General features: G+C 39.1%; 1 protein-coding gene across 1 annotated transcript; it reads right to left on the bottom strand.

Moving 5' to 3' along the window:
• Nucleotides 1-1,240: 1,240 nt before the first annotated feature.
• On the bottom strand, nt 1,241-22,137 carry ankhb (ANKH inorganic pyrophosphate transport regulator b). Its single transcript, XM_060873990.1, has 12 exons — nt 21,641-22,137; nt 17,691-17,907; nt 15,330-15,448; nt 14,899-14,982; nt 14,509-14,679; nt 13,923-14,057; nt 13,607-13,699; nt 12,974-13,069; nt 9,864-9,993; nt 8,670-8,793; nt 6,570-6,669; nt 1,241-3,172 (listed from the first exon to the last, which is right to left on the bottom strand). Exons 1-12 carry the CDS (start codon nt 21,944-21,946, stop codon nt 3,041-3,043), a joined length of 1,707 nt encoding a protein of 568 aa, XP_060729973.1. The 5' UTR covers nt 21,947-22,137; the 3' UTR covers nt 1,241-3,040.
• Nucleotides 22,138-23,310: the final 1,173 nt, after the last annotated feature.

Here is a 23,310-nt window from a genome sequence, read left to right as displayed (position 1 = left end):
ATTGGAAAGAATTTAAAGTGTTATATTTCTTCCAATAAGTGCAAGGATGCCATAAACAAGTCAAGGGTTATATGGTAGCATTCCTGTTTCAGGTGAAACATCTTTTAAGTGCAACCCAGGTATTCTTTAGATGTCCAAATGGCATGAACTAACCTGATTTATACATGCAAATAGACAACTGGCTCTCCTCCCCAAGCATTCTTCTAAGAAGCAGAAGTATCCCCTGGCTGTGCTATCAAGTGCTTAGGGTTCCCTGAAGCGTGTCTTGACACAGAGCCATGTTTAGGCATGAGAAGAGCCAGCTGGGTGAGGGAGAGCCTGAGGGAGGTAGGAGTGTGCTGCACTATGAGGGATCTATTAAAGGCTTTTGTCTTAAAGCCAAGTGGGCAGAAGGGGAAAAGCCTTGACCCTCATTGCAACTGGATTCTACCAAAGGCCACGTTTCCAGTGCCGTTACCCAAGAATTTAATGTATCTGTCTAGTATCAGCAAGTTGTAGCAACTGGACTGTAAAAATGTTTAAATGTTTTCCCATCATTTCTTCACCGTCTTCTGTAGATCTGAACTATATACATATATAAAAACACTTAAGGAAATGTGGCAGTTATTTTGATGGAGCATTCCAGCATACTACAAAAGCCTGTAGGAGCTGAAGGTGGGCCATTACCAGTTAATTAAAATGCAATGCACAACCCACACAAAGGCTGTAATGCGTCCCCTGAGTAAACCTGATTAGGAGTAGCTCAATTAAATTAGATGTACATAAAGTAGTCAGTCAGGTTCTAGCTGAATTTCAGAAAACAGCCAAAAATGAAAATAACCCGGGTTTCAGCCAGTAACGAACACGGTCCTGCAAAAGTCTTGGAAGTCGTTTAACACAACAAGATGTACATACAGTATCAGGAGATGAAAGCTGAAATTCTGATCTATCGTCTCATGTTTATGTATTGATCTCAAACCCAAACGGCTTCATTTTATAGCAACGACCAAAGAATTGGTCTTGCTGTTCTGATACTTTTGTTGGAGATTGCACTAGGACATCTATTCATAAAAAATATAAATTTAAATGACCCAATATAAACACTAAGAACAAATATTAACACACAGTTCTCACTGAATAAATCAGTGATTTTTTCCCCACAGTGTAAACTTGAGCGAATTGATGCCGATGCCGACGATGATGATGCTTGTATTTAAACCCTGCAAGTGATTTTACCTCACAGGAAGAAACAGAGATAGACTTTTCTTTTTGCCCTTTTAACTTTTTGGGTTTAAAATGCTTTACTTGTAATTGATAGTTTCACAGATAGTACACCAAATTCAGTTATGTCAAAATATGATCATGTTAAGGGTTTAACCAGAGTGACACACATTTATAAGAAGCCTTTGTAATACAGAAGAAAGGAGTGTGAATAAATGGAGCTTTAATATTTACACCAGATCAACATAAAGCTCCTGATAAGATGGCCAGTGTAAATGGGTGAGTGTTAGAAAGAGGGCGTCCACCAGAGGGCGCTGTTTCACTACATTGAGGGGGGAAACACTAAAATAAATCAGTTAGATTAAATGGCAAACACAAGTATTGTCTATTTAGTTATCTTTGCATTTGTAATATTCTGTTTTCCTTTACTAGATGACTTTCTTTTATTAAAAAGTGATGTGTTTGTTAAGTTATATGTGCTGAAGTTTGTTATTTTATTTTTATCAGTATCCAGAACAATTATTCCTCTTTCCTACATCATGCTTTAGAGGACAGTGAAAATAAAATATGAGAAAAAAAGAGCAAGATAAAAAATCTTGAACCACATTGTCACCTTTTAATCTGTGGAACAAATCGGTCATCGTCTGAACTGGACGACTGAAACAGGTCTGAATGTCTAATGTGCATTTCCTCTGCTTTGGATCAAGCAGGAACGTTTAATAATACCAAAGGATCATGGCAGGACATCGTTGGTCATCACAAACAAAATCAAACAAACGAATGCTGTAGACATCATAAATACTTGTGCAGAAACCTATAGTTACAGTAGAGTAGGACAGGAGAAGGAAGATCACTCGTACTCCATAGTGCTTAATATACTGATCTCAATAACGAACATCTTGCAAATAGTAAATAAGTGCCCGAATTAAATAAAGTCTTTCTTTTCTTAAAATACTGCAACAGACATGAGCATGAAAAGAAAACGAACGTGATATCCTCCTCCCCTTTCCTGCTATGTTCAGACCTCATGTCACTTATACAAATAGGTACCAGAGTTTAAACACCTATGACATTGCATATTAAAAAATAGTGCCTCTAAAAATCAACCACTTGTCACTCTGAAGCCATTCTGTTAATCATCTAGTCATACTATTAATCTAATACACACTCAAATCTGATTAAAATTAAAATCTGTCTATATAGATATGTATATGTGTGTGTGTGTCTGAATATTAACTCTATTTTCCATTTCTAGGATAAAAGCTCTCAGCTGTGCAGCAACATCTGTTAACAGAAATCCTGGGAAGGTAATATCTTCTTTTCTCATATGTTTGGCAACGTATGCAACAACCAGTGATCTTGAAGTTTCTGAGAAAATGAAATGTGTGTAGTATTTGTGTATTCATTCCAGGTCAGGGTTCATAAAGGTTAAGGACGGTAGCACAGTAGAGTTTAGAGCGCAGAAGGAAAGCAGTTAACACGTGACATTGCTTTGGTACAAATCGTTATCTTGTCTGTCCTCCACGCAGAGATTCCCGACGACAGCTGGAAAACATTTACTGAGCTGTACGTGTGTGGCTGAATGATATTTAATACAATAGACATTTGTGTCCTTTTGGTCTTTCATGATTTCTAACTACAGCTCCCTTTTTTTTAAGCATCCTCCATGTGCACATTGCGAAAAAGGGAAAGAGCAGCAACAGGAGGCAGTAAGAGATTCAAACACTGCCCCGCAAAGCAAAAAAAAACCCTGGTTTCCCTCATCAACATGTCCTCCCATGAGCACAGAACATATCCAGGAGGAATGCACACGAGGCTGACATCTCTTAAAATCACCAGGTCACTCTTCTTCCTCGTCCTCCTCTCTCAGCTCCACGATGTCATCTAACCGGCGACCAGAGCGCACCTCGTTCATCTGAGCCGAGTCCTCCCCCTCGACGGTCACCTCCCCACTGCAATCGTTCTTTTTTTTCTGGGAAGAGGAATATAAAACACATTTTCAAATACTGTTAAACCTCGGGGAAAAAAAATTATAAAAAAAAAATAAACCTGAAAAAAAAATGTACAAATGGAAGACAAAGAATTGCTGACTGAGGAAATTATCAGACAAATTACATATATTGGTGGTGCTCTGCAGAATTATTGGCAACCTTGATAAAAAGAAGCATAAATTTGATACTATAGAAATGCTAAACAAGATCGATTAATCGTGCTCAAATAATACAGGGAACAGACGGCTTTAATCACTCCAGAGTGGATTATTATAGAAATATAAACATACGATTGTGCTATTCGATCGTGCCATTACGTTTTCTTTATTAATAAGCAACAAATCACATTTTTTAACTATTAGAATTACATCTAATGTTATGAAATGTTCACTGTGTAAATCTAAGCAGATACAGGATTTTGGGATGTGAAAAATGATCCAATATAAATCATATCAGATCTGTTTTTTCCCCGCTTTTAATGTGATCTAGCAACCAACAAAATAAAATGTAAACGAAAAAGAAAAAGGCGTAATTTTTTCACATTACAAAATCCGGGGTGTGTGTAGACTATATATATCTATTGCACTTAAACAACCCTGCAACTTGTCATAGTTAAATCTTCGTCACAAATATGTTACAGCACAGTGAAAGTCTTTACTTCACATATCCCAGCTTGTTAGGAAGTTGGGGTCAGCCATGATACAGCACCCCTGGAGCAGAGAGGATTAAGGGCCATGGTCAAGGGCCCCAACAGAGGCAACGCTTGGGCTTGAATCCCCAACTGTCTATAATCAGTAACCCAGCACCTTAACCACAGAGCCACATATTATATAACCAGAATGTACAAAGTCCTCTGTCCTGAAGAACTTCCTGTGTCTGAGAACACCTTCCATAAATGCTGAACTCCCTTCACAAAGCTTTCAATTCATTATTATTCTAGATTATGCAGCACAGCTTCCCTCTGTGAATGCCTTGTTACTACATTAGAAATCCGAATGCACAGCTTCTGACTTGTCATTTCATCAGTGCTGTAAAATACAAGGACATTTCATAGGTTAACTCTTTTTAGCAGCAGGCAAAAGGAAATTGTCTGTTTTGTTGTGTGCATTTTTAACAGTGAATTTCCGTCATGTCACAATCCACACTAGTGCATAAGTTCCAGCAGATTTTCCCTTCATTTTCCCTGTAAGTCCTAGATGTTCTGTGTAATTGTAGCTTAGTTCGCCTATGTTTATTCTTTAACCATTAATATTAAAATCTGCTATTTTTATATTAAGGACAGTCATAAAAATTATAATTGGGTATGCAACAAATAAAATTTGAATTCATCGACTTGTCAAACATTTCAATCAGCATAAACAAATGAATTATTTTACTGCAGCGAGTCTGATATCCTATCAGCTTTCACCGTGAGATGTTTTCAACTCGATACCTGATATCAACATTAGTGTGAAAAGAAAAAAATTTTTTTGGAAAGTTTCTGTCAATACAGTGATACCTCGAGATAGGAGTTTAATTCGTTCCGTGACTTTGCTCGTATCTCAAATTGCTCGTATCTCAAAGCAATTTTCCCCATTTAAATTAATTGAAATCCGTCAAAATATGATAAGGCCCTATTACAGGTTATCAGAATCCGTTACCTCCATCTATTACACATGCTATGAATTGAATGTTCTCCAAATTCACTCTGGTGATGCCTAACACCCTCTATATTATATAATGAAAAAGATTTGGGTCTCATGTCAACAGAAACAAACTTATACTGTATAAGTTTGTTTCTGTTGACATGAGACCCAAATCTTTTTCAACAAAAATTTACGCAAGATTTGTATTTACGCTGTTTGCGTAGTGAACTTCTCTAGACCAGTGGTCCCCAACCCCCGGGCCAAATGGTACCGGGCCGCCCAAGGAACATTAAATTATTTCCATTTTATTTACTGTGGTGTATTTCTCTCGGGTTTGTGCGACTTTCCATGGACGAGCGGTTAACCGGGACCTGAGAGACGTCACATAAAGCCGCACCAATACCGCGCATGCGCAAAATATCATGATATTGGGCCGGTTTTAGGTGACGTCTGGAGCTGAGCGGCTGCAAGCGGCAGTGGCGTTGTAGCTTTGGTGGAGAGAAAGTGTGTATCGCTCTTCTCTCTGTTCACCGGTACTTTCTCATGTATAACAGTGCTTGGTGTACGTGTATATTGTGTTTGCTCAAATTTAACCCACAAATTAGCAAAAATGAGTACGAAACAGACGTCATTAGAAAGTTAGAAACTATGCCGGTGTTCTGGATTAAAGTCATGGCGGAATACCCTGAGATTGCCACCACAGCACTTAAATCCCTATTGCCATTTCTGACATCCTATCTGTGTGAAGCGGGGTTTTCTGCAGTGACAGCAACCAAAACAAAACAACGGAATAAACTGGACAGGCTTCGGTAAAATTATCAAACGTTGACCGGTCCGCGGCAATAAAAAGGTTGGGGACCACTGCTCTAGACGACTTATTTTAAGCTGCATTTTAGCAACAGCACCCTCTATGGTCACAACATACGATGGGTCACAGCTTTTGGTGCAACACCGGCATGGTGGAGTCGGGGTTGAAGGAGGGAATTTAAATGGCAGCAGCAGGGAAGCGCTAGATGAATGGGAATTTAAATGGTCGGTAATATGGATGTCGTAACCGGATTGGTTACCGGATTGATTAACAGCTGATGCACGCTTGACGACGTGGCCTGCCAGAACTAACGCGATGCTTGATTTCTCTAAACTTAACTTAATTGCTACAATTTCTGTTTTCTTCTTGTTTATCGGCCGTCGCTTGTCGTGTGCAGTGGACAGGCGGCTTTAACCGAGTGAGACACGGGAAGCTGAGGCGGGAAACAGAGCACACGTGGTTGTTGGGGATCTTTGTTTCGGCGGCGGTGGCTCGGATGGTCGTATCTCAAAAATTTGCTCGTATCTCAAGCCAAAAATTTGGTCGAATCACAGCTCGTATCTCAAAAAATTCGTATGTCAAAGCACTCGTATCTCGAGGTATCACTGTATATTTTTACTAGTGGGCTAGAAATAAGCAGAAATACTTATGAAATACTACAAATTCTACTTTCAGTAGCTCACAGTGGACAAATGCTGTACATTGGCACAACAAAACCAGACAGAAATTCAGTTTTTGGTCTGACAATAAGAGTTAAGCTCAAGTCACCTTCATTAGTAACCAAACTACTGCACATGGTTTAGCAAACTTGCTTTATGTATAGTTAATAAAATTAAAATAGGCCAAGGGATAAAAATGACAAATTACAGGGCTGACTTAAAGAAAAGAAAGAAAAGTCACTATAAGAATTTTTTTTTTTTTTAAACACATGAGGCTGTACTTCACCTCTTTTCGGTAGACGTAGCAGGCCGCGATTGCCACCATCGTAGACTCTCCGAGGAAGCCAGCTAAGAGAGATCCAACCCCTAGAGTAGCTCCATGCACCCTGAAGTGAACACAGCATGCGATTACTGACAGTGCTACGACAATGAAAATCTCAAAAGTCGAAAATTAAATTAAGAATTTAGAAAGAAAGCCGTAGCCCTCTGATTGGTAAACGAGGTTTTACAACGAATCTTTGATCATATATTTGCTTTAATGGAGGATAATCTTTATATCTATTTCATACATTCCTCCTTAAATAAAATATTTGATAGGAAATCTGACTGTTGGAGAATATGTTTGATGAGCAGCGTCAGTGAAAATTACATACATTATTTGAAGTACAGAGGATGTATGCAAGACAAAGAAATATTGTAAACTGCAGAATTGTGCCTGGGCTTCAGAGTGCAGAATTAATTTTGAGAAAGATGACTACAGTACAGCAAGAGCTACTTTCACAGAAAAATCAGTGAACTGCTACAAAATTGTTAGTGGGTTTAATGTACTGACACTGTTAATTCACACAGTCTAGCCACAGATGTGACAATAAATGCGATACTATAATTTAAAAATGTGTCATTAAATGTTTAATTTCAACGTGTTTATTTGTTAGACTAATGCTGATTCTCTGAATGTGTTGTTCGTTCATTCATCTTCAGTAACCGCTTTATCCTGGACAGGCCTGTTTTTGTATCTTTAGGGTGTCCCTGGGTCTGTACTTTTGCCCTAATGGTGTCCTCTGGTCTGTTTGTGTGTCCTTAGGATGTCCCCAGGTCTGTTTTTGTGTCTTTAGGGTGTCAACAGGTCTGTTTTTGTGTCCTGAGGGTGTCCCCAGGTCTGTATTTGTGTCTTTATGGTGTCTTCAGGTCTGTATTTGTGTCTTTAGGGTGTCCCCAGGTCTGTTTTTGTGTCCCTAGGGTGTCCCCTGGTCTGTATTTGTGTCTTTAGGGTATCCCCAGGTCTGTATTTGTGTCTTTAGTATGTCCCCAGGTCTGTATTTGTCTCCCTAGGGTGACCCCAGGTCTGTTTCTGTGTCCCTACTGTGACCTTAGGTCTGTATTTGTGTCCTCAAGGTGTCCCCAGGTCTGTTTTTGTGTCTCTAGAGTGTCCCTAATGTTTGTATTTGTGTCCCTAGGGTGTCCTAAGGTCTATATTTGTGCCCCCAGGGTGTCCCCAAGTCTGTTTTTGTGTCCCCAGGGTGTCCTCAGATCTGTATTTGTGTCTTTAGGGTGTCCCAGGTCTGTTTTTGTGTCACTGGGGTGTCTCCAGGTCAGTTTTTGTGTCACTACGCTATCCCTAGGTTTGTTTTTGTGTCTTTAGGGTGTCCCCAGGTCTTTATTTGTGTCCCTAGGGTGACCTCAGGTCTGTATTTGTGTCTTTAGGGTGTCCTTAGGTCTTTTTTTGTGTCCCTAGGGTGTCCTCAGGTCTGTATGTGTGTCCCTAGCATCTCCCCAGGTCTGTTTTTGTGTCCTTAAGATGTCCCTAGGTCTGTTTTTGGAGTGAGATAAACTTTTCTGAGAACAGTGGGCATGAAATGTGAATACACCCACACAAACATACACACTTACACATACACACTGATTCACACCTAGGGGCAATTTAACATAACCAATTCCTCTATTCGCATGGAAGGAAACTCATATGAACCATAGGAGAACATGAATAACTCCACCCGGAGAGTAAGCTGAATTGAATTGTTGACCCTGGAGCAATGTCTGAAATATTTTCAGTGGATCTTTGAGTGTTTAAGTAGAAAATAAAACACAATGGTTAATGAGGTGATGTAATGTATAGTGAAGGTTGAAGTACTAAGTACTAAAGTTGAGTATTTTCCAGCACACACCAAAGAGTTTTATTTATCTTATATCACAGCAAAATGCCAACAATTTCCCATCGTGCAGCTACAGTTATATTTAATGTAGTGAATATCTGAGGCAATGATGGATCAAAGCATTTGTTCCCTTTCGGAGATCTCACTAGCTTGTCATGTAAAAGAGAAACCTGTAAGTACATCTCCCTGTCATTTGTCTACTAGTAGACACAATAAAAATGTTTAACACTTACCCCATGTAAGGCAGCACGATGAGGCTGGTGATGAGCACGATGATTCGCAGCACAGAGCTCGGTGCCAGGACGAAGGTTTTCTTCAGGGTCATGAGCCAGCCCGTTAGGTGAGCACGCACAGTCACTTTTTAAACAGTAACGATAAAAGCAGGTCACACTGGTTTGTAAGGAAATGAGCTCGAATAAGATATTGAATTGATGAAACTCAGAATAAACACTGCCAGCAGGCTGAATGTTACTGACTGTTATCCACTGCTAAGCATCAAAATGTTTACTCGCATCTTTACTAGAAACACCTGCACATTCATTCAATTATCCGTTATCAGATAATAGTTTTACAGCAGCACAATGTGTAAAATCATGCAGATACAGATCAAGAGCTTTTGTTAATAGTCACATCAAACAGCATAATGAGGAAAATCTGATTTGAGGTTGTTTTTTTTTTTTTTTTGAGTATTTCCGAAAGCGGTCATTAACATCTCATCACTATATTATCCATCTCTCTTAAGGAACAAGAAGACCTGTTACTTAAAATGTGAAATATATTAAACAAATCTGTTTACATACATTACAGTTTAATTAAACATGACAGACATTTCTAGGTCTCACGAACTCTATACAACACTACCACGGATCTCTTTTTTTTTTTGTTTACCGCATCACTTTTCCCATTTCCCACTGTATTTGGAACTCCTGGAAATGCAGTGTTTTAATATGTACATTACTCTGGTTTGGTCTTTGTGACACTGTTTTACATTTGTTTTAAAAGCAAATCTAATTTTCAGTATTTTTCACAATGGCAGTTTGCTTTATCCTTATTTACTACTATATACACTACACATAGGTCCCTGTTTCCCAGCATGAGCAATAGAAATACTGTAAGGACAGAATGTGCGATCAATGATTTGTTACCATACCATACTGTCTATTTCTCAATAACTTTCTTATGATTGTCCTGTAAAAGTGCGACCATAATCATTGCTTTTTACAGTATGGCTTATTCGAGAGCAGCTAAAGTTCACTGCTGAACCTTCATCAGATTACATAACACTGTGACTCATCATGAACCATCATTTCAGCATGTGTAAAGTGACGTAGCTGCTCAGAGGGCAAAATCCAGATGTGCATTTGTAACAGTGGCTTTATACGTACACAGGTTATATGTCTGTGAATAGTGTGTGTCTGGTGCTTTACCTGGTATAGGAAAGAAAGAGAAGATTTGTAATGGGGCAACACAGAGCTCAGCAAAAGCATGATCCACTCCAATGATGTCCACCAGGATCCTCTCAGAGATGTGCGGTGTCCAGAAAACCACGAAACAGAGCTATGAATAAAAACATGGCCAATAAAACGCTTCAGGTCAGACCTTCAGCAGCAAAAAAAAAAACAAAACAAAAAAAAAACAAAACATAAAAGCATAAAAGCTGATGAGGATTTTATGTAGCTTTTATTGTCAGTTTCCATTGACTAAGAGCCACATGACTTTCCAGTCATCCAGCATGATCTGCTGTTCCCGATCCTATTGCACTGGAATGACTTTGTTTGGGATTTGTTTTCCGCTAATTCATCACCAATAAGCACTTTATCCTAGGCAGTGGGCAGCAGTGTAGCTGGTAGGTATTTCAGGTACCAAAATATTTTATTGCATACTTGTAGGTGTTTACTAGAACACGCAGCACAGCTGATTATACAGTATGTGTGTCAAATAACATGTTGTGCACAATTATTGTGCGGTAATGATGAAAAATAAAGGTCAAATGAGTCATCATTACAATTTCATATGTAACTGCTTGGAACGTCATATAAACACATCCTTTAAAGTTTTTTTAAATGGGATTTTAATGGCTACGAGCTGCTGTGGTGAGATACAGGATTAATCTGTCATATATTTCCCGGTAACTGTTTAAAAGCATTTAATGATAATTATAGAAAGGAATGATTACTAAATCACACTATTTAAATGTTACCTGATTTCAATTTTGAGTCTATGAGGTTTCTTATATTGTCTCAGGAATTTTTACTTGCCATCGTTGCCTCTTAATCAAAAATCTTTCATGTCCTGGACAAAATAGCTCAAGTGTAGCATCTACAGTAACATCCCAACTTTTCACCAGTATTTTTTGCAAACATTTATATTTTTACAGCATTTGGTAGATGCTCTTTCCCTGAGTGAATTAGGTTCTCTCATTGTTCTTTATAGAACTGAGCAGTTAAGGGTTAAGGGCCTTAGCAGCTGCTGCAGCTTGGCCGTGCTGAGATTTAAACACACAACCTTCCAATCAGAAATCTAACGTCTCTTCCACAGAGCTAGACTGCAAATACAATGAATTCATGTGCATGCAATCTAAACAAATCAAATCTCACTTGTTGACCATACAGTGTTCATTTATAGAAATGTAATATTTTATAATAACACTACCCAGATGAGTCTGGTTCCTCTAAAGATTTCTTCCTCATATCGTCTCAGAATCTTTCTCCTTTCCACCTTCACCTCTGACTTGCTCATTAGGGATAAACTTATAAATCTAATAGTTCTATCTGGAATTGAGATATTTCACTGAAGCTACAGTGACAATGTGACAAACTGTAAAAAGCTCAAAAAAAAAAAAAAGAACTTGAATAGAAATCTTAACTAATGTGTTTCCACCTACTACACCATCAACTGTGTGAATGTCCAACCATATGTACACTTTATCTAAACACTCCTAATTCTAGCTCACTGTTGCCTATTAAAGACTTAAAGCTCTTATGGAGTTAACTCTTAAAATAGTTAATTGACCATCAAAGGTCTTTGACACACATTATTTCTACTTCAATAAACAATTTTAACACTTCACCTACAAAACTAATAGATAGTTGGAGAGCTACAGTATATCTAACAATACTAAGTCAGATGTCCTGGTAAAATCTTCATCAAGACTACAATGACTCCAGTCGCTTTGACTTGCAAATCTTCACACTCTTTGTAGCTGTAATGAAGTACACTCTATGTGAAGAGTATCTGGAACATCTATAAACAAATATCCAGGACACACAAGAAAAGCTATTGTCCTCAGACTAACATTTGCTTATAGAAAAAATGTAAAATAACACACACACACACAAAAAAAAAAGCTTGGCAGAGTGTAGACAGTGTTGTCGTAAATCGGGGCTGTCACCAGACCGTGGTCCACATGCACATTCAGGACGGTGTTTCAGAAGACTGAACCGTGTACTTGCATGAAATACACGAAATTAGAAAACATAGTGAAGTTCACGGATTCGGTTTTCTAAACATTAACCAGTGTGGCTTTGGTATCAGATTCTCTGTTGCAGGTGAACACATGCATTTATGTAAATTATTTACATCAGAGCAGTCAGAGGCAGTAGTACAGTAAGTGCATGTTATTAAAAAACCTCACAGCAGTTCGTACCTGTGTATGAATTAAGATGATTTGTACATTCAAGAGAACATTTTGAGTAAAGTCATGAATACGCTCAGTTAAAAAAAGCCCTTGACAATTTATAGAAAATAGTTTAGTTACACTCTCAGGTATACTTAGCAAACTGATAGCTCAGCTTGTTTAAAGAAATAGCATACAAAGATTTTAACCCTTTTAACCAGGGCTCTGGTGTTCTGTTCTGCCAGCGGAATGGAAATGAGTTCATTTATCGCCACAAGTTTGATATAATATGAGTCAGGGCTCTGTTGGTTTTCAGTGTGAGATGTTTTCACCTCTGTTGGGATAAACCTACTCTGAATTTTAGTGGTTGAAGATAACACTCTGTTATAAAATTTGGGGCCTATCAGAGAGCAGAAATGGGTTTGATATTAACATGTGTGTTTTTTTGTAAAGGTTCCTATGAATATATTGCTTATAGTAAGTTGGGTAAATGCAGAGAAATGCTTAAAGGTTGGAAAACTGATGTTTTGTGTGTGGAATGATAATTTTCATGAACTCTGATATATCAGCTTGTGTTTTGACTTAATTCCAACATGCATGAACAAAAATGTGTCTTAGGCACTAAAAATGAAAGCGGTTTATTGTGCTTACATATGCGCACGTATGATATGCTGAAAAAGGGGTTTTTCATGAAGGCCTGTTTAAAAAAAAGACCTAATTCCAGTCTCATCTTTTTTGTTTATCTGTAAATATTAGACATGCTGGTGCCTACAAAAGCAGGAGAGGTGTGTAAGTATAAGTGTAAATTTTTTCTGCAGCAGTTTGAATTTAACGTCAGATTCGGATGTAATAATAAGATTGGGCAGATGGATAAGGAGGAAGAGGAGGAGATGATAAGGAAAGGGGTGAAGCAGCACTTACTGTAATCGACAGAGCCAAACAGACAAACGTGAAACGCTTGATGTGTGACTTGGTGACGGTCGTGCCACAGTTTACCAACTTATTGCTTGGGTTGTTCTAGGAGAGAAAAGAAAGTTTATCCAAATGGTTAATAATAGTCATTTATTGCTACGCAGTCTAAACGTGTCTACTTTTCCTGCAGACACAGTCAGTGGGTCATAGCAGAAAGACAGCACACAGGAGTAGTAGAGGATAAGGATCATAAGCATCAGACGTCGCGCCCAAAGTCTATCCTAATTCCTCTGCCTTCTCCGGTTTTGTTTATCCATAAATATTACATTCTGCCAAATGGCAGCTGTAGACATGCTGGTGCCTAAAAAAGCAGTAGGCTGGGAAAATTACCCTGCACATAGCATTTTCATGGTAGAGAGGTGCTTTCAGATGTTGTCAACTGTGTGAATTTCTCCACCTACTCGAATGCTAAACTGGGGATTTAGTCTGTAAACTTTATGCACGCAGATCATATTGACTTATAGTGTACACAATAGTATGATGTTTAATAAGTACTGTACATAGCCTGAGGTTCTGATTTACATAAACATGCATTGTCTGTTTTATACTTTATTTGACTAAAGAAGAGTAAAGAAGCCTTACCTTATCGAAGGCTGGGTAAATAACACGGAGTTCAGTCAGCCACCCGTACGGCATGTGGCCCACAGGGTACGTGGCTGTCAAAACTGCAACTGCCTACAAATAAACACATACAAAATATTTTTTATTAAGATGTCTAGTCTATTCTGTTCTAAAGTATTGTAAGTCATAATCTAGATAAGCAACAAACCTCAGGGTTGCCAGTGTCAAATTTTTTACAAAAGGCTTAGAATAATGTTTACTGTTTTTTTTTTTAGAAGTATGCTGGATTTTGCTGAGATCTTGTTTTATAGCGAATAAGGGGTGTGACTTCACTGACCTCAGTGGCTGCAGAAGTGCCTTTCAAGTCACGGGAAACAAACAGGTTGACGATGGGTCTGCTGATCCGCTGTGTGGCTAAGATCAGGGCTAGGGGCCACCAGAAATTCAGCATCTTTTTAATAGTGGCATCGCCCTACCAACACACACACACACACACACACACACACACACAAGTACAACAAATGGAGTAAAGGTTAGAACAACACACCAAGGGAAGTGAAAGTAACATTTGCTTTGGCTTCTGTATGAACTGTGCTTAATAAAATCACATGTAAAGTAATTGCTAAAGTCATCTTTATCCGTGTCTCGTGAGGCCTTTTGAGTTTGAGGTTTATACAGCTCAAAAACAAAACATGATAAAGATGTGGGGCCCTCAGGTTGCAAAACAGGAATCAGTTCCCAAATGTAGTGTCGTGTGGGAATTCAAATTGCGCTTCATATTTTCATAGCTAGGTCATCTTAAGTCATTTACAAAGCCTGTGTGCATGACGCTTATCCATAAGGTCTATACTGTAGGCCAAGTTCCCAGAGTTACAATATTACACACGGTATGCGAGCAGTAACAATGTTAGGGAGACACACACCCCGACTTCAGGGCCGCTGGACTCCGGGATGTTGTCATGAACGTTTCGGTAGTAGCCCAGCCCGACAATGGTGAAACGCACCAAAGCTCCCATGTACAGAGACAAGATGGGAATCAACAATGGCTCCACACACTCCAGATTACTGTGCAGCAAGATAGCCACAAATACAATCTAAAGAGGACAAAATAAATAATAATAAATTATGGACTTGCAGTTAATGAAGCTCCCAAAACAATAAACCAATGAGCCTTAAAACAATTCGCAAATGAAGGCAAAGCAGGCGCCCTGGAAAATAAATAAATAAATAAATAAATAAATAAATAAATAACACCGCAATAGGCCTGACAGCATTAGTAATTAGCTGGTGTATGTGACATGGAACAACATTACCTGCGCTATGACGTCAGAGATAGAGGCGCAGCCAACCAGGAAACTGTGCTTGTGCTTTAGTAGAATTCCAGCATGGGTCCAGGCCTGGAAACACACACACACACACACACACACACACAAAAAAACTCAAGTCAAGGTTGATTACCTCTGTATTCACACAGGTTGCTCTAGTTTTTTTTTTTTACAAGAGTAAGAGTAAGCTGCTGCAAAACTTTCCAATAGACACTGTGCCATTTGGAATGGATACACAGTGTACAGCAGGAACACTGATAGAGGGATACTGACGGTCCTCTAGATCAGAACAGGAGGTGGACATTGGCAATGCAAGCAAAAATCTCCCCACACACACAAACACCATCTGTCCAAGCCAGTTCTGGTGTGACGTGTCTGTGTTTGATATGAGATGGAGGAAGGACAGTGAAGAGGCTCACCATGGCATCCAGCAGAGGAAATGCAGCCAGGTAGAGAAAAGCCTTCCTGGTCTTATTGCCCACCGAATCGTCCACATGATGCAGCTTGTTAATGATGTAGTAGCCGAGGTCTGTATAGGCTGAGACGTGAAATAAAGTAACATTAGTCATCATCTCTCATTAATTTATTCTTTCATTATTCTATGATATCAAAGTGAGATTCCAAATGTATTTGGACACCTGACCACACACAACAGAAAACCTTAAAAAAATATATTTTTTCTATTACTTTTATTATAGATTTTTTTATATATATATATTTTATATATTTATTTTCTAAAACCATCAGGAATATTAGGGAGTTGGTCCCATCTTTCCTCCATCCATCCATTTTCTACCGCTTATCCGGAAGCGGGTCGCGGGGGCAGCAGTTTAAGCAGGGACACCCAGACTTCCCTCTCCCCAGACACTTCCTCCAGCTCTTCCGGGGGAATACCGAGGCGTTCACAGGCCAGCCGAGAGACATAGTCCCTCCAGCGTGTCCTAGGTCTTCCCCGGGGCCTCCTCCCGGTTGGACATGCCCTGAACACCTCCCCAGGGAGGCGTCCAGGAGGCATCCGGAACAGATGCCTGAGCCACCTCAGCTGACTCCTCTCGATGCGGCTCAGCTCTCTCTTCACCACAACAGACCGGTATATCGACCGCATCACTGCAGAGGATACACCGATCCGTCTGTCGATCTCCCGCTCCGTCCTTCCCTCACTCGTGAACAAGACCCCAAGGTACTTAAAATCTTCCACTTGAGGCAAGAGCTCTCCACCAATCTTTCCTGTTATATATAAAAGCTGTGGGGATTTGTGTTCATTCAGCTGCAGGAGCATTAGTAAGATCTGGCAGTGATGCTGGAAAAGAAGGCCAGGCATCCAAATGACCTCAAAGGTGTTCAATTGAGTTGAGGTCAGGGCTCAAGTTTTTCCAATAGCTTTAGCAAACCATGTCTTTATGGAGCTCTGTGCTTTGTGCACAGGGTTATTGTCATGATGGAACAGGTTTGAGCCTTTTAGTTCCAGTGACGGAGAATTGTAATGCAACACAGCACACAAAGACACAAACCTTTGGCCATATAGTATAGATCTTTAACAGTAACAATTAAGAACATTTCTATACATATTTTAAGTATAAAGAGTAAAAAGATACCATGTAAATATACTGACATGATGTCAGTCACTGTAAATTCCTGCTAGTTTTAACTTAGCAGTTGAGAAATCAACATATATGCTTTAAACTCTCTCTGTCTCTGGATAACGCCATTACTTCCAGTGATAATAGTATAGTAGTAGCCAGTTTGTTGATGCAAACTGCTTCTTTACTTAATGATATAATGTTAAAAAAAAGTTTCAGCACAGGATCTGGTGGCATGTTGCCAAAGCTTTAACAGTGTGGGCTGTTATACTGTCATCATCATATTATATTTTAAGAGGTAGTTGCCATCTTAAGCCCCATAAAAATGTAACCTAATTTTGGTCTCAGCATCACCATCTAGCTGTAATTTGGTAGATGGGCGAGACCGCTGAAACCTGTGGAGCTCCATGTAGGAGGACAGGAGTGTTTTGCCCACTGGTTAATGACCATATAACAGCAATGTCTAAATAATGCAAGAAAGAAATACCTGAAAAAATACCAGGACGAAAACTATCAGTCAACCAAGGTCATGGACATGGTGCTCTTTCTTGCAGAGTTATTATCACCAAGGCTTGCACAAAAAGTACAGCCCAGCGGCACCAAAGCTGAAGTCAAAGGCATTTACACGGGTAATGCTGAGAAACTGAACTGTGTAAGAAATGGTCTTTAATCAAGACACGTGTGTTTGTGGAAAACTCAATTTGTGGACTGAAGACAGACATATGTTTAGAGGAATAGAATAAAGAGTTAGAAAACTGTGAAATGAAAAGATTTGAATGAAACGATATCCCACTAACACATATTTGGCAGGCTGGGAAGACAAAACAAATGCCACAGCGACTAGATACTGGCAAAATAACAGATAATGCTGTGTATTGACTAAAAGACTTTTTTACAGATCTTCTATAAACCTGCTTTGTTTTCTATGTGTTTTCAGTAGGCTATAAATAAAGCATTAGGCATATCTTTCATGACTCTTCCTACTATTATAGCAGCTATAAGTAATAACAAATAAGAAATAATAGTGGAATCTGAGTGAAATCTATTGAAACATACTGAAGGTCAAAAAGCTGTAGTTTTTGTGCTGTGTTGTTTTCAGACACACAAGGCATTCTTTTTTATCACACAATCCCAAATACACTTTTTTTTTTATGACTGTTACTTGACAGAGAGAATTCTGGGATACACCCTCAGACTAACCTATCAGTGTGTGGAAGATGATGGCTATAGTTCCAGCAGCGACCATGCACAAGACTGCTTTGATTCGGTCACGTTTGCTGTTGACAAACACCAATCCCACGTTCTTGAAATCGCTCATAGGCCCAGTGAAGAACTTCATTAGGGAATAAGCCAAGCCGTAACTTGCCAGCATTTCCACCGCATCTTCTTTGACTGTTGCGATCCCTCTATTTAAAGCCTACAGGAAACACAAAAACAAACTCAAATCAATTCATCACCACCTGCGCCTGGTCCAGACTTTATCTTGGAGCTCTGCTTGGAGGTACAATGTTCTGTTTAAATGTAATAATAAGAATCAAATTCAGTCACGTAAAAGTGGAATATAAGATATAATCCAATGCATGAGTAACAGTTAACACGGTCATATATTGAGCACTTCTGGAGTAGTGCACATTGTTTTTTAGAGCAATTTCAGTTCTGTAAAGTGCACCATCAGTTAAAGGATGTGAAAGAAGCTCATATTACAATCTGCCAAAGAAATTGAACAATGTCTGTTAACGGAGTCTGAATATAAATTTAGATCATAACTGCAAATCATTCGCTGGTAGAGATTTCTATGAAAGACCTCTTGGTAAATTCATTCTCTAACCCAACTACATGATTCGTCTACATGAGGCATGCTGGTACAACTGTAATACTGTGATATGCTAATCACCCATACCCGTCTTTGGGAGAGAGAAACGGTTTAAAATTATGTCAGTGTTAAATGTTTAAATAGAAAAGGAAGTATTAGGTCAGCTGATGGAAAATGCTTATTGTGATCATACACATGCTCATAACCCCATTGTCTGGAGACCTTCCTCTTTCCTCAAGATCACAACTTTCTTTTTTTAGGTGCCTGCTAATTAGCATGCGTCATTTTCCAACTACAAATTACCCTTCACTGACTCATATAGTGTGCTTTTATATATATCTACATTTAGACCCTACCATTGGTGAACTCTGGTACCTAAAGATGTTGGTTAATTTTCTAGCACAGCAGCTTTGACAGAGTTTTATAGCAGATTCTCCATAATAAAAAATCTAATAAACAAAATGTTACATTTCCATTTATGCCGTTTGGCAAACGCTGATATTCAGAGCGACTTACAGAAGTGCTCTGATGAAGTCTTTAATAATGAACACATCAAAAAAATGCGTTGTTATTTACCAAAGAAAAACACACATATTGACATACGACTGTTTATATTTGAGGAAGATGTCTCAGGTGTCAGTACCATGTTACAGTCAGTACTTTTTTTCCCTTATTAACTTTAAAGCAAAAGCAAAAAAACAAAAACAAAAAAACAGCAACTGATGACTGTTTAGAACTGGCATAGTATCAGTGATAACATGAACTAACATGAAATGGCAGTAAAAGTACATATAAGATACTATAAATGGTTAAATACTGCAACATGTCTCTCATTACAAAAATATGTAATTACTCTACTAGATGAAGAGGAAAACATGTTCAGTTTGTATTGGGCCATAGCACACCACTCTAGGAAGGATTATTTTCCTACATCATACATTTCCCTCCAGTGCGTTTTATTCCTGACGTATAATCAAGGTTTATCTCAGGTTCTTTCCGTCTGATTTCATAACTAAACCTGCAACCTAACAGCAATCCAGTCTTGCTTTTTGTCAACTTGCTCTTTCATAAAGGTGACCTAATCGAGGGACAGATGGTGGATTCCACTAAGCCCTTGATATCATGTCCCTCCCATGTCCTTCCTTCATGTCACCGGTGCAGGAAAGGAGCTGAGATATCAAGGTCCACTTCCACACTACACAGACATGAATACACTCTCAAGGCTGATTACAAAGAAAATAAAACAGTTTGGTCATGTGCTACAAAGCTGTGACTCAGGTGGAACAGGTAGAATTAAAGAATGAAGCTTGCATAGTCGAAGAATTGTTTGTCATCTAATTACATCTAACAATAATCTAATCCACATTTACAACTAAATACTATTTGAATTGTTTTAAATGCTATCTTTATACAACCATTTGTTTTGATTGTCTTTAAAGACTAAAGCATTGGGGAATACAAAGTGTAAAAGATCACACCGATCACTCGGCTGATTCACCGAGCACTAACCAGACAAACACAGGCCAAAAGGAAATGACAGTCCAGATGCCTCTCAATAATTCATCTAAGACTCAAGCCGCTCCTTATCTTCTCAACTCTTCTGTTGCCGTGTGCACGTGCGTGCGTGTGTGAATATGTGTCACCAGTTCATTTTCTAAACGCCTTACAGGGGTGTTGAAAATGATAACAGATGTCGGTTAATGAGTACGATCTGACAAATGAGACTCCCTAATTCATTTCTTGGCTATTTAGCAATAGCCTATTGTGCTATGGAAAGCTCAGAGCTTAGAATTGTTAAAAGCTCTCTAGTGCAAGTTGAAACATAAACCTACAAACATAAATTGTGCATCGTATCAAGCTTGATATTACAACTGTGGTATTTTTCTAGAACGTTAAATTGACTCATTTTTTCTAATTCAGCGATTGGTCCATATTGTGAGCCAGTAAAGAGTGAGGGCTTGAATCAAACAAACAAATACACATTTTTAATGCATTTTTGTGATTGATATCAATGATTGTTGAAATGCCAATCCATTTACGAAGCACCTTTACTCTTTCATGTCAAGTGTTATGCTGAGATATTCTGTTGTTTGGAAAATCTGAATTGTGGTCAGATTGCTAAGAAATTTCACCGCTGATTCACAACAGAACTAAAGACGGGTGGTTTACATTAGTAATTAGATTTATAATCATTCTGTTCCACTAAATGGAATAAAAATCAGTCTCTTTGGGACAATGACTAGACTTGGGAGGTTAGCAAGTCAGAAAGAGAATTAAGAGAAAGATGGTTATACATTACTTAAACATCCATAAACCATTTACAGTGCAGAACTGCATGTAAAACTCCCACTATGAAAGCCTCACAGTTAGTTCACTCTTCTGTTACTATCTATAGAGACAACCACTAATTCTGCCTTTCAAAAAAAAAAAAAACACGTTACTTTAATGTGGTTAGAATAAAAATAAAGGATTTTTAACTTTTCTTAAACACCGAAGAGACTGAATAGGTGCTGAGGAACTAAATATTGCTCGTGGTATGAACTCCATCCCAGCATCTAACAACTCGTCCACAAGATACATCTAATAACTGTTTTCTGATTGGCCACATAAAAGTCAGAATATAGAGCTCTGGTATAGATTATAGCACAGCCACACCCTTTATTTATTTATTTATTTTTACTATAAAAGCATCTAAATTTTATCAGCATGTTCCAGAATGAGAAATGGTTCTGTCAGGGTGTCCATGAACCAGGACAGTAATGAATAAACGAACATATAATGCAATATATCACATGTACGTAGCCACTTATGGGACTGAATATAGTGCCAATTTAGATACAGAGCCCTGAGTTTGGTTCAGCTTGAGGTCAGGACCTGGTTCAACACACCTCTGTGCAAAACAGTGCATTCATCTCGCTCCCATTCACACTCAATTGTTCAGGCTGATAGAGGATGATGCACCGGGTGACGCACAGGGTGACAGACCGGGTGACATCCAGGCCATCATCCTCGTGCGCTGTTTACGATTGATCAGGCTTACTTAGGACTCTATCCAGCATTCAAAAATATGTCGCCATTTACTTACTAATAGTCTACACACCATGCGTTAGCCTTTAATGGTGCATGGCACAATCTGGAAATAATACAGTCTAGCATTTAGAATTGGTTTATTACCAATGACACTATTATACACTAACGCATTCTCTATGCGGAGACAAATGCACGCACAGTGCTAGGTGAATAAAGCTGGATGAAATCCGTGTAGCTACGCGCGGCTCAGTCAATACAGCCTTCAAATGAAAGATGTCGCAGTAACGCATGTCGATGCACTACTTGCCTGTTCGCCGAGATCTATGGCGATGTTGGTGATGGCGAGCGGCACGAGGAACCGCACCAGAGGCCAGTAGTGCGCCAGAGCCGGGAGCGTCACCATGTCTCCGCGCACATCTGCCCGCTCCTGAGAGGACAAGAAGACCGGCACAAGACGAGTGCGCTTTTCTAACGGCGCATCAGGCCCGTCCCTGGCCTCCCACACAACAACCAAAACAACAACAACAGCGAGGGCATCGTCAACAATGATGCAGCGCGTGGGAAAAGAGGAGGGTCGCCAGAAAATTCGGCTGACGGCGTCTCCATTGTTCATCCATCGGAGGAGGGGTAGCAAAAAATATAAATGTGCACTTCAAACAGGGAGTCTCTCTCTCTCTCTCTCTCTCTCTCTCACACACACACACACACACTCACTCACTCACTCACTCACACGCTCTCTCTCTTCCACTCGGGGTGTATCGCTATCACGATGTCCAATCGGAGGACTAGAATGAAGTCGGCGCTGCGGTAGATGGCGTTGGCGATACAGTAGCTATTAAATCATCACCGGCCTTCCCTTTAACGGCACGTGGGTCTCGCGTATAAAAGACCCACCCTCCCGAGACGTCACGGCCTGCGGGAGGAAAACGACCCAGCTTTTTTCACACACACACACACACACACACACACACACACACACACACACACACACACACACACACACACACACACACACATAATTCACCGATGCGCTGTTATATAAACACTGCGCTGTTGCCTAAATACTGCTGTCTGTCAGTGGGAACCGAGGGGAATAATGAAGCTTGAAGTACCTTAAATTACTACTAACTATGCTGTACCTTTATCAGTTTAAAGCTAAGTATATTTAGATTCCTGTTGTCTTTTATTCCTGTTGTCTTTTACCTTACAGCAGCTGCCAACAGATGTCCCCTGACCAGGAATTTAACATTTAACATTAAACCAAAAGTAAAGTGGGACTTTTTATGTTGTATATGTTTTATTTTTAATGTTGTGTTACCAAAAAAAAAATCTAAGAGAAGTTAACCATTTAAAATTCACATGTATTGTATCATTGAACACAAATATATTCATGTGTATCATGAATGCGTATTTATATTTTAAAAACAGAACAATATAAAGTCTATTGACAGTATAATTGAACATAATTGAACAATATATAATTAATCAGTGTGATATATAATTAGTGTGTGTGTGTGTGTGTGTGTGTGTGTGTGTGTGTGTGACATTGTAACTAGAAATGGGTTGGCACTTTGTCCAGGGTTCCATGCGACCCCGTGTAGCTTAAGAGATGCATTTATTATTTCTGACAACTAATTATGAGATTTTTCTATTCATGTGTCACTTGGACTGGATCATAATACATATATACAGTGGTGTGAAAAAGTTTTGGCCCCCTTGATTTTGTTCGCAATCAAGAAATCACTTAAATAAGACCTGACTGACAAAGTGAAGTAGACTAAAAGATCCTCAAAAGCACATCATGCCGAGATCCAAAGAAATTCAGCAACAAATGAGATAGTAAGTAATTGAGATCTATCAGTCTAGAAAAGGTTATAAAGCCATTTCTAAAGCTTTGGGACTCCAGCGAACCACAATGAGAGCCATTATCCACAAATGGCGAAAACATGGAACAGTGGTAAACCTTTCCAGGAGTGG

The sequence above is a fragment of the Tachysurus vachellii genome, chromosome 7 (genome assembly GCF_030014155.1).
Source record: "Tachysurus vachellii isolate PV-2020 chromosome 7, HZAU_Pvac_v1, whole genome shotgun sequence".
NCBI classification, from domain to species: Eukaryota; Metazoa; Chordata; class Actinopteri; order Siluriformes; family Bagridae; genus Tachysurus; species Tachysurus vachellii.
The sequence above is the reverse complement of the archived record's forward strand: the minus strand, read 5'-3'. Positions and strand labels throughout refer to the sequence as shown.